Source organism: Homalodisca vitripennis, chromosome 4 (assembly GCF_021130785.1).
Source record: "Homalodisca vitripennis isolate AUS2020 chromosome 4, UT_GWSS_2.1, whole genome shotgun sequence".
NCBI lineage: Eukaryota > Metazoa > Arthropoda > Insecta > Hemiptera > Cicadellidae > Homalodisca > Homalodisca vitripennis.
Genome location: NC_060210.1, coordinates 189357501 through 189370347, shown reverse-complemented (window position 1 = coordinate 189370347; position 12847 = coordinate 189357501). Strand labels below are relative to the sequence as shown.

General features: G+C 33.2%; 1 protein-coding gene across 1 annotated transcript in view; it reads left to right on the top strand.

The window, feature by feature from the left end:
• Positions 1–470: 470 nt before the first annotated feature.
• The window catches only part of LOC124361337 (IDLSRF-like peptide), a 74054-nt gene continuing 61677 nt past the window's right edge, over positions 471–12847 (top strand). Inside the window, exon 1 of the mRNA XM_046815387.1 lies at positions 471–525. Coding sequence (XP_046671343.1) covers positions 471–525 — 55 coding nt within the window. The remainder of the gene's footprint in view (positions 526–12847) is intronic.

The window sequence follows — 12847 nt, the reverse complement described above, 5'->3', positions numbered from 1 at the left end:
AGATCAAGAGAGTTCAGTGCGTGCGCGGTTTGTGTGCGAGTAGTTGGTTGTTGGGTTGACACGAGCATATTTCCCCAGGGCATCACTTGTCAGATTATGCCTCTCACCATCAAGCAGCACAGGAAGATCAAGAGAGTTGAGTGCGTGGGCGGTTTGTGTGCGAGTAGTTGGTTGTTGGGTTGACACGAGCATATTTCCCTAGATCATCACTTGTCAGATTATGCCTCTCAACAATAGGCACAGAACGGGAAGATCAAGAGAGTTCAGTGCGTGCGCGGTTTGTGTGCGAGTAGTTGGTTGTTGGGTTGACACGAGCATATTTCCCCAGGGCATCACTTGTCAGATTATGCCTCTCACCATCAAGCAGCACAGGAAGATCAAGAGAGTTGAGTGCGTGCGCGGTTTGTGAGCGAGTAGTTGGTTGTTGGGTTGACACGAGCATATTTCCCCAGGGCATCACTTGTCAGATTATGCCTCTCACCATCAAGCAGCACAGGAAGATCAAGAGAGTTGAGTGCGTGCGCGGTTTGTGAGCGAGTAGTTGGTTGTTGGGTTGACACGAGCATATTTCCCTAGATCATCACTTGTCAGATTATGCCTCTCAACAATAGGCACGGAACGGGAAGATCAAGAGAGTTCAGTGCGTGGGCGGTTTGTGAGCGAGTGGTTGGTTGTTGGGTTGACACGAGCATATTTCCCCAGGGCATCACTTGTCAGATTATTTCCCTCACCAATATGACCCTGTTTCTTATTCTCTCCTGAATTGGTTTCATCAAGCCAACGTATTTATTGAACTGTAATTTAATCTTTTAAAATTTTTAATTAGACGTTATATCATGAAGACACGTTGCGCTTGGAATATACAATGTTTAGTTACATACGATATTCAAACATTCTTTATTGATATAAACATTATAAATCAATTTAGTATTCCTTAGCATTTAACTGTTGTATATTTTATATTCAATATTATTAATAAGTATTATTTTAAAATCAAGGTTCATGTTGAATATAAAATTTTAGTGTACCAGTTGTTCCAGGCTCTTCATAATTAAAATAATTTTACGTAACCAGTAGTTTTTACTTGAAACTAAATAATTTAGGTTCACCCTTATATTTTTGCTTTGAGATAATATTAATAAAAAATTAGTTGTATAATATCCCTAAACAATTACTGAAATAGCTATAATTAGATCAGACTTGTATTTTTATACAACGATGAGTTGACATTACATTGTATAATTGTGTGACGCAAACAAAACATCTGAAAAGTTATTTCAAATCGGTCTTTCTTGCTTGGGTGAAAATTACAATAATACACAACAATATGGAAACAGTGCATAAAAAGAATAATTTTAAAACAACTCCAAGCATAACTAAATAAGGTTGCTAAAATATGGTCCAGATTAATTAATATAATTAATTTTGAACCTTATTAAATTTCATAGACGTATTAATAGTTAAAAATTACTAACATGTTTTCAAAAGACACGTCTGAAAAAGTAATGCTTTCTTAACAATTTTTTTGCAATTTACCAAATTCATAAGCATTCCAAGACACAGGCGCTTAATGAGAGAGGAAACTTAGACGAACGTCGGACCACAGACAGCTTCATGTCACAAGGTAATCCCATTTCAGAGCAGGAGATTAGATCTTGCTCCCGGTCCCTGTGACGTGATACTAAAGTTAGTTACACAATTACCACTTGTGCTACTGTGTTGGTATCTCTGCTGTAAATACACTGTTGCCTACCTTACTATGTTTAATGCTTATAACTCATGCGGTTTTGAACACTCAGAGCTGGCACGCGTTAACAAATGTTTTCAAAAACCCAAAACCGACTAGGATAGATTGAATTATATTATTATAAGGCTTGAATGCGTTGATCGTAATATTTCAAATCGTTTAAACTCCTGGGTTGAATAGAAGAACTAGAACTACTTTACGTATCAATATAATACTTCGTCAGTTTGGGGGGAGGGGTAATAATTCATACAAAAAACTGTGCTGGTGTGACGTAGGACTGTGCTCTTGACTTGTCGTGCTCGAAACTTGTGCACGGGATTTGTGCAGTGACAACGCCTGGACTGGACTCCAAACAGCTTTCTGATATGTTGAAGCCTTTTTTCTCCTATTTTATTTTTTATTGAAGTGACTACTTATTTTGGTGGGCTGTGGACATATATTTTGCATAGGAGAAAAACTTTCGTTTCGCGTCACGGAACGTCAAGCTTGTTAGCTTTGTAGCCGCTAGGGGCGGGATTATTGCAGCCATTTTGATGTTAGGGCGTTTCTCCGTTCAGTGGCTATCCAGGCTTGTTAGTGATAGTTGCGCCTTTTTCAGATAAAGTTTAATTATTAAGTTGGTTGTTGTTTTTGTTCAATTAAAACATTTAGAAAATTTATCTACACACTGCTCAAGATAAAATCCTAAAAATTTCAACTCGAGTTTACGCTCAGCCCTTAAGGCCCATGCAGGCTCTTTTTCCACATTATTTTAAATAATTCAGAAATTATGTAGTAAATTAATGCTGTTTTTTAATGGTATGTGTGTGTATATATATATATATATATATATATATATATATATATATATATATATATATATATATATATGTATATATATATATGTATGTATGTATATGTATATTTTGATTTTCCTCCTTATTTCATTACATGGATTTATTTCTTGTGGTATAAGACTTCATTATATTATTTAGCTTTAATTATTTAATGTTAATTATTTTGAAGTGTATTTCTACAATACTTTTGTATAGTTTGCATTAATTAGATATCCAAGTGCTACATTGTTATCCTATTCAATATAAAAATTTACTTTGTCTTTCAGTTTTTTGTGGAAATAAACGTGATTTGATTTGATTTTTTTGTTGAAGTGACTACTTATTTCGGCAGGCTATGGGTGCAGTTTTGCACGGGGAAAGACTTTCGTTTCGCGTTACGTATATTCATGTTTTACACATGATGACAAGTAAAATTACAACTTTACCGAAACGTACACGATCCGTTATATAAACATCACAATGATACCCGAAATATCGCATCGTCTAGATCTATCCCCGCGTCATTATTTTAGGTTACGTTACTTAAGCTCACATTTAAAAGCTATATAAATTTACAAATTCAATTCATACTCTGATATTATACATGAGAGAGACTAAGATATTTGGTAAATATCTACTAACTAATAATTTATTTATTTATGAATCTAGCGTAAAATGTATACTAACATACTGCATCATTTATTGGAGTATTTAAAGCTCATCGGATTCTAAATTGAATTTCAGCTCGGTTAATATTAATTCCTATTCCAGTTCAGTACTAGTTTCCTTCTGGCGAGATTTAAATCATATATAAATTGATTAGACCTTTTCTAGTTAACAAAGCCGAAGTGCAATTTAATTCTGGAAGAAAATTTGTCTTTCTGTTCATTATAATAACCTTACTCAATTACATCGGGCCTTTACCTTACATCCACTTAAATAATCAGTTACGTAAAAACAGATTTTAATACAAGTTTTGCTAAAGAAATCTCAAAATCATTAATTGGCTTTTGGAAAGATGAATTAAATTTAACAATGCAAACGATAACAATATAACTACAACGAGACATGGAACAACAATAGATGCTGTGTTTATAAGATATTATCCCGGAATTGTTATTTCTTATTTTAGTTATTATAAACCTATAATTTCATGTGTTTAATATAGTGACAATAAAAATGAAGTAATTATTTAAGAAATACAAGATTGAAGTGAAAATGACACTGACTAAATTATAGAATCTAATATAAACAATATAATGAAAATGTATGAATATTTAATACTTTAATATTAAGAAGTCAATAAACATTATAATGTATAAAATTTAACAAATAATCTAAAAATATTTATAAAATTAATAGAAAACAAAAACTTTTTTATGTTAAGGAATTAAACGTCGTATTTTATTATAATACATAAACAATAACTATGTAATAAATAGTAAACGTACCTTTTCAAGATATATATTCACAGCCCGTTATAAGAAGTAGTAAGTTCTGTTTACCAGCCCCGTGACTGCTTTTCTATTTTTATGTGTTAATAACCATCCCTCCCCACCTGACGAAGATGACAGGTTTCAATCCTCGAAACGTTGTGTTACGTATAATGATGGCAAATGTCCGAAATCATGTTAACCTTTCAAACCTTCCATAGTCAGTAACAAACTTTAAGCAAATAATATAATACTGTTTTTTTTTACACCGATAAAATTGGAAATTCAACTGAACAAGGCAATAATCATAGTCCGCTCATCATGGCATAAATTGTTCTTATAAATTTATAATCAATAAGATTTATTTATATCTGCAAATATTCTCAAGTAATCGTGATTTATATCCATACTTATAAAATGGGAAGAAAAATATTTAATCCACGAACGGTGCCATCCCAATGACTAGTTGATGGACTCACTTGGCATCAACCACGGGTTTCGAATCCTGGTTTGGTCTTTAGTTATTTTAGTAATTGAGTATAAATTGAAGTGATGAAATAAAAACTCCGGTCTATAGGTTTTGTTTTTAATGCACTATCGTTAGCTCAGTATTATTTGGAGGAATCACTTACAAAAAACTTCTTGGCGATAGCACATGTTCTGTTATGAAGGCTTCCATTTTGAAACCCCTGAATAGCTGTATAAACAATTACGTGCGGGTTGTAAAAAATTACACGCAGTTAAACGTGCAGGTTACGACCACAGAACCGTGAAATTGTCCTTTTACCGATAATAATCTGTGATTGCTCTGGACCCATCACGTTGGTTATCTCATGATCGTTTAATACTTGTAGGAATTTTCCAGGACAACGCTCTTATCACAATTGAACTGATTATATCCCATCAACGCTAAAGATTTATCTCGCGTCAAGAGATAACACAGTGATGTGTTTACTGATATTGCTGCCTCAATATAAATTTTAATCATGAAGATAAAACAAGTTAAATATATTTACATTATAGAGATAGCCCTGAGATAACAAAAAAAAACCAAAACACGTTATATAAATAGCGTGGTATCAGTTGCATAAGTTATTTTAAATTTATATTTACAAGGTTAGGATTTAATACGAATAACATCAATGTGTATTAGATTATTACTGAAGGTGCTATTATACGGTATGTTATATATTACAATATGTGTTACACTTAGATATAACCAAATTTTAATTGGCTGAGCGTTAGCGAAGCCTATTATTTGAGGGACTGGAAATATTTAATTAATATCTCTCTGACGGTATGTATATCTCTTCACAGGATATCCCGAAAATGAACCGACCTATAGACTTTGATTGGACCATGAATCTTTTTCTCTATATAATAAAAACTGAGTTCGATAAGGGTTATGTCACTCCATGATATTTGGCTGACCATTAGAGAATATTTTTACATTGGTCTTACGGGTAACCACGAGGTAATTTGTAAACAAACTCAGAACACATAAGAACTTTAAACATGTGGCATATTAACACAAGGAGTCTAACTATACCAACACATCCACTATCATTTTATAGTGACTTGGAGTGTTGAATTGTATACTAGTACACTGATATGAATCCCAATTTGTCGAGCAAAACTGGAATGGTATTTCGAGAAAGACTTCATTTGTAGACTAGAAGTGTTGCGCGAAACTGCATTTCTACAAAAGGATTAGTTCTATTATGTTGCATCACAGACAATGGATACGTTGTCTGTGGTTGCATGGAATTGCTCTGAGCGTCATTGAAGCGCTGGGTGTTTCACTCAGTTGGCAGGCGTAATCTCTTTTTCCCTCCAGGAGCATCTGTATGACTTTCCGCCTGCCATCTGCCAAGACATCTGAAAAATGAAAAGACATATATACCTGATATTTTGTGTGCACACTCAGCCAAGCATGTTCCGTGACATACTATGTCGCGAGCAAACACACTATGGCGTCTTTGTTTTGATTAAAAATTTATTTATTCTGTATATTTCATCATGTTTACCCATAAGACCAATGTAAGACTTAACCAACCAATATATATTTCTATGTATGTCCTTTATAGGCTCAATAACTATTTAACCAATAATTTTGAAAATATGTATATATATGTATGTATATAGGTTTATATGCTATGCCCATTGATGTAACCCGCCATCAGGCAACGATAAAAAATATACGTTTTCAAGGTGCCTGCACATTATAAACTGCAATTACGAGACAGTTATTAAATAGCCAAACACTATTTGAAGGCGCTAAGTTATGATGTATATTTGTCTTTAAAATAAATGTCTGGTTGAACACATTTAAGCTTAAGTGTTAGACCCCTTAATAATTAAGTACATGTGCATGTACAATGGCTACAAACGTACACTTTTGACAGATTTTCTTGATCGTGAGAACAAGGTAAATTATGCATCAGCATTGAAAATATAATTCACTTGAACCAAAAGTGCTTATACACGCGCAAATCTCACAAAAAGCAAGAGAAGCCATGGTAAACAGCTACTTACATATAAAAATCAAAAAGGTTAAAAAAATAGAATGTGTTTGACTTGCAAACTCCTTATTTTGTCAAGTTGAATTTAAATAATTTCCATTTAACAACATTGTAAGTAGGTATGCAATTGTTGAACAAGTATTTCACTTATAAGTGTGATTTAAAAAAAATCACTTGTCTCAACCTGGCGTGGACGAAAGTGCTAAGTTACTTTTGAAATCGGTACGTCTTGTCCCAATTTTGTCATCACCCACATATAAATAATTTCATTGATTTGTTAATTTCCAAATCTACTGGATAAGTGATGGGTTTAATTAACTATTAAAAAGTAGCTTAGTGGTGTGAGAGAGTAAACAACGCTTTGTTGAAGAAGCATCAAGTTCAGGGCCAGCCGAGGTAGTAAAACATACCCTTACGCCCGATAGAGATCACCAAATCCGTTTATGATTGGTACAAACGAAACAGTCCAACTGTACATGAAAACTATCAGAAGACAAAAATAGCTTATTAGGCTAGTTTGAAGGAAAAGTAAGATTTCTCATGGAATTTACTATTCCTCACTATCTCTAAAATCATTAGAGATGCAAACACATTTTTATAACGAAATCTTCAGGAAATATCGTAATAATTCCAGAACTTTCTTTGTCTTGCTTTATTAACAGCGAAGTTCTCGATTTTTCACAATACGCCGTAATAGAACAAAATGACGTACCAAGCTGGCCGAGATTATTTATAAATTCTTTACCAGATTTAAACTTGTAAGGGCGGTGCTTTGGGACATGTATTGTTTCGTAAAGCTACGTTTAATAGAACATATTGTATATAAACTTTTAATGAAGGTAGTTTGGGCTCGGAATGTTACGTTTGTTGAAGTTATACGTACATTTTCTGTAAGTTGTGCCATAAGAATCATTGCAATTGACCAATTTTGTATTCTAAATCTAACCTAGTAATTGTTTAAAAATACATGCGGCGTATTCTTCACTCTTCGTCATCAGATACGGATATATCCGTTACGATTACATTCTGTATCCATGGTTTTCGGATATATCGGGAAGATTGTAGATAAACCATATCAATAATTTATTAGTTAGGTAAAACTATTTAAAACCGCACTTAAAAAGGCAATGTACGAAAATATAAATAGAATTTTCAAAAATCTAAGTGGACGGATATTTTTGTAGGAAAATTTTTGGCTATCCACGGAAGATTAAGAGAGTTTTTGGAACATAAATACGTTTGGCAGGAAGACATTGCACTATTTATGAATTATGATCCAATTGGAGGAAGACCTTAATTTTGCTAAGACCTTAATTTTTAGTTTTGTTATTTCAAGCAGAATATTAATTAATAGTTTACAGTTAGGAAGTTTCGGATTGTTTTCCCACAGTGCCCCAGTAATCAGTGGACTGTAGCCTGAATTAGATTAAACTACAAGCGGCCTACTCAGTAATCCCTCTTGTATTCAGGACAGAACAGTTGTCCTGTAGTTAGTGCATCTATTACTGAACAGGCAATGGGCTATTTCACTCTATACAGGGTGTTCCAAAACTATCTATCAACCTCTTTATGTAATATTCCTGGAACAAATACAAACCAAAATATAATATTCTAACTTTAAAAACTCAATAGTTAACTATCCAAACATCCTTTTTTTATTTCTCACTTAATTATTTTTAATTTAAGAACGCCTTATCGTAATAAGTTGAAGTTTGGTAAATACCTTTTTAACTCAAAGGCCTAATCACACAAAAAACAACCATTTTTCACACTCTTTAATTTTAAATGGCGGCTTTTAAAATCTTCAAACGCAAATATCATAAAAAATACACGATAAAAGGTTACCGTTATTGCATTTCAGTTAGACGAGTAAATTAAAAATCCAACAATACAAATTTTAAGAAAATCGGTTAATAAATAAGGCACATCGTTTGCGTTATAAAATCCGAATTCTAAAAATCTAAACTGTTATTATGTAACAGCGTTGATTGTAAGCCACGACAGGATGTTTTAATTCTAGCTGTTGTTACCTCAGCTTAGCTATTCTGGCTTCGACAAAATACACTGTATATTCGTGTCTATGCACGATTGGCCCTTCCCGGGATTTGAACCCGTGATCTCTCAGTTACAGAGCCGAGGCTGCATCCATTAGTCTACGGAGAACCTTATTTACTTTGCGTGTACGGATCTAAACTTCTGTCTTCGAAAAAGGTGCTCTAATCAGTTGATTATAACATTAGAATAATGTATATTAAACCGTGTTAATAAATTATTCTAATATTATGGGAATGGAACATTTTAAAATCATTATTGTTAGGATTATGACCTTCAAACATCTCGTATTGTAACAATCATGGTTATCCAGAAATTTCGCATTAAATACAATTTTTAATACAAAAAAGTGTATAGTCTGTGTGTTATGTATTTACTCACAGTCATACATAATGTAATGTTTTGTTACAGAGGGATTTCAATAGACCGCTATCAAAATATTGAAACTAAACATTTTCGATGAAGATTACTATAATTAATTAATAAGAAGCAGACACGAACAATTTTCAAAATTGTAAATCACTTAAAATTTTTTATATATTTTAATTTTTCATTTTATATAGCAGAGTTTCTTCATCGACGAGTAAAACAAATATTCTGAAATAATGCCACAAACAAAATAAAGACACTTCACACAGCTGATAATAAAAATGTAAAAATTATGATTTTATTCAATAAGTTCCATACATAATTCATGTTGTTTAGCTTAAATGTCCTCAATACGTATTTTTATTAAAATAGATCGTTATAAGAAGAATGTGTAACAATATTGGTTATAAAAAATCACATTGCATAATGGGTTTTAAATGTATCTAATTTCTTGTGCATTTCAAAACAACATTCTCAGAAACTTTGGCATCTTTATTAAGTTTTAATTCTGAAAACCCAAAATATTATCGGGAGTAGATTTTCTTTGCTAAATACAATAACATCCATCAGAAAATACAAATACAAAGAAATTTTTAAAATCTTGACCTCTTCAGTATTCCGACTTACTTTTCAAAGACAATTTTCAACCACTTTAGAGCTAAAACTACTACTATCTATTAGAGTGTTATAAAGAAATTTAAATTTGAGTAATATTTGAAGATTCTACTCATCAAACCATTGTCTTGAGGGGGTAACACGGAAAACAACAAACTGACAGACGTTTTTGATAATACCAGTTTGGAAGCAATTACGTTGGTCTAAATATATCTGTTTTGTTTTCAGGAACACGAAGCACTCTGTAATCGTGCTATTACGGAAGTTACATTTGAGGGCTGAAAATTTAGGTATTAAAAATAGGACTAACGTGAATGGAGGAATATATTTTATAAAAGGATTTATTAAAGTTGGGGAGAACAGAGGGAAGAATTATCGAGTCAATTGGAAACTTAACTCTCCCAAAGGGCTACTTACCAGAAACAGTGACAATTCCCTCTTAAACTTCCACAGTCAGGCTGTTCTTGGAGTGAATTATACACTAGGATTAGTCGTCGTCAAACACTCCATGTTTTATGCAGTGCCGTAGTCAAAGGTGAGGGGAGGAGGGGGATTCCCAAATCCTCATGGAAGAATAGTGAAAATTATCTACAGTAATACTCATTTACATACCACAAAGTTGTATACATGGCTGAGCATTAGCAAAGTTTATCACTCGAGGGGGCTGTTTTTTATTTCTCTCTGTATGTAAATTAAAGATGTCTTATTTTACCAGGCGAAGTTAGGAATAAGAAGCCCTCTCTACACTTAACCTGGGGACCAACGGAATAGGTGACTTCCGAACCACCACCAATGGCCGGGCAGGCGGGCTGCTTGCAAGGACAGGATCGCTCAGCGTTGCTTGATCATGTTATCTTGCGATAACCGTTATACCCGCTACACTACGCTATTGGATAGATACTACAAACTATAACTCTTTCTCCGACACCCTAGAAGATTGTGTAACAGGCTACGTGTCCAATATGTTATAACTAATTATTTTTTACAGTCATATGTAAATTCTTAAATTCATCCTAGCAGCAGCCACGCTAGACGTTGCTTGATCTGGTTATCTAACGATAACCACTGTACCGTTGTATGTCTGTCTGTCCATTCGATATCTCGAGAAGAAACTGACGAACAAACTGCACATTTTGCATAGAACTTCATTTATATGTGAGGAACACTCAGTTCGATGATGGTGCATGCCACACTAACGGATTAGGCCGAGCGTTTCCGTACAATTGCATTGGCCTTATAGGTAAGACGTTGTAATACATTTAGCCTAATGGAATAAGTTGTAAACTTGAAATTTTGCATGCAACCTCAGTGTAGCCAGTCACGTGATGCGTGGTGTCGAGTACCCCTACCTTGTCTTTAATATGATGAAGTAGGAATAACGGATTTACATATTTTATCCACCACCAAGACAGGGACTATAACACTGAGATAGTTAGCCCTTGGTCAGCAGCGGACGCAACATATGGAATCGAGATGCTCTAATAAGATTACTTGTAATTCAAAGGGAGAATGTAACTAAAATTTGAATCCAAAGGCTGATACTTTTGCCTGTTTGGTGGAAAACCTCATTTCTTCCTTGATTGGTATAAATCACGATTAAAGATCCAACAGATAGCTCAAGAAATCGAGTCATGTGTACTTCTGTCTGTCTGTGCTACAACATTTAATAAAAATGTCACACACACACACACACACACACACACACACACACACACACACACACACACACACACACGCACACACACACACACACACACACACACACACACACCTATATATACAGGTATACACACCTTTACAGATATACAGAAAGTTATGAAATCCCCGAACGAGTACAGGTAAAGCAATAAAACTTACTTTACATACTTACGTACGTACGTAAGTGCTTACTCACGTACATTTTACATTACTGCATCTATAAATCTACTTTTTGAAGTACCTAAACTGTTTTGAATGTCACAAGGATGGCCCGTAAGGAGTTAGAATTAAATCTTCTATGAAAGCATAGGTCGAGTAGTACATCAAATTACAGATCTTCATTATTACACTACAATGCAGGAAATCCGATCTTAAAAGGTTCACTCCTTACAAATTACGCTGGCTTTAAGTTTAAAACATTTACAATGTAGGTGCTGTTCTAGACAGTTTAATATTCTAGTGTTGGCTCATGTTGTGAAATTTAAACTTAGTAAATAAATATTGGACTTTAAGTAGTTTAATAATCAAAAATAGTTTTTAAGATTATTAGTGCAAGGTGTACGGCAAAAAAGATTTTACGTAATCATTTTAAAGTGTAATGTAAGATGTACATCAAGTAAAGTCCAAAGGCCAACCTAAAAATAAGAACTTTCTATTGTAATGACTGATACCAGGTTTTTACCTTCATAATTAATCTCTGCTAAACAACCCCTATAAAATGATGAAAGGGGAATATATCTGCTAGACATTTCAAAACGAATTGACCTTTAAACTTTATCTCTATAAAGGCAACATTGAGTTCCATGATGGTGCATGTCACTCCATAGGATATGGCAGAGTGTTGGTGAACATTTTTACACTGGTCTTATGGATGACCAAAAGATGGTAACGAGAAAATCGCAGAAGATACACATGTTTATAGAATAAAACATATGACAATTTTTAGTAATTACCACCACATATGATGAACTTAATTTGTTGGATTTTTTGGTAAGACTTTCGTTATGTTCTGTCTAGCCATTCTGTACTCAATTGTAACGGCTTATTTACCAAGCACATCATGTAGCTGTCTGAAATTATTCATTAAGTTTTAAATTCGTTTAAATGTGTGTATTGGCTGCCCATCAAATATTGCGTGCATCTGTACAATGTGTTTTTAAACATACCTGTATTATAAAAAAGATTGATCGAATTGAAACTACTATAGTTAATTAATAAATGTATTAGTAATTATTAAAATCTTGAAAACGACATTGGTTTTATTTGATAGTATAAATTTAATTATTTTATTAGCTTATTACTAAATTATTTTATTATTTTATATCCTACATAAGGAAAAGTGCGTTTATTGAAATGCTGCTTTTTCACATAGCTTTTTAATAAATTTTTTTATTAGTGTCGGAGTGTTTAGGCCAAGAATTACATTAATTGTTTTAGACCATTTTAAAAATACTGAAAATTAAATTAAATCTTATTACATTTAGTACATACGTATGTACGTTTAGTACATTTTTTTATCTTAGAGGTAACTTTTATCACCTTTTGTTTTCAAACTTGCGTCTTTTCAAACTGGCATTTTTTTCAAGCCGTTAATTT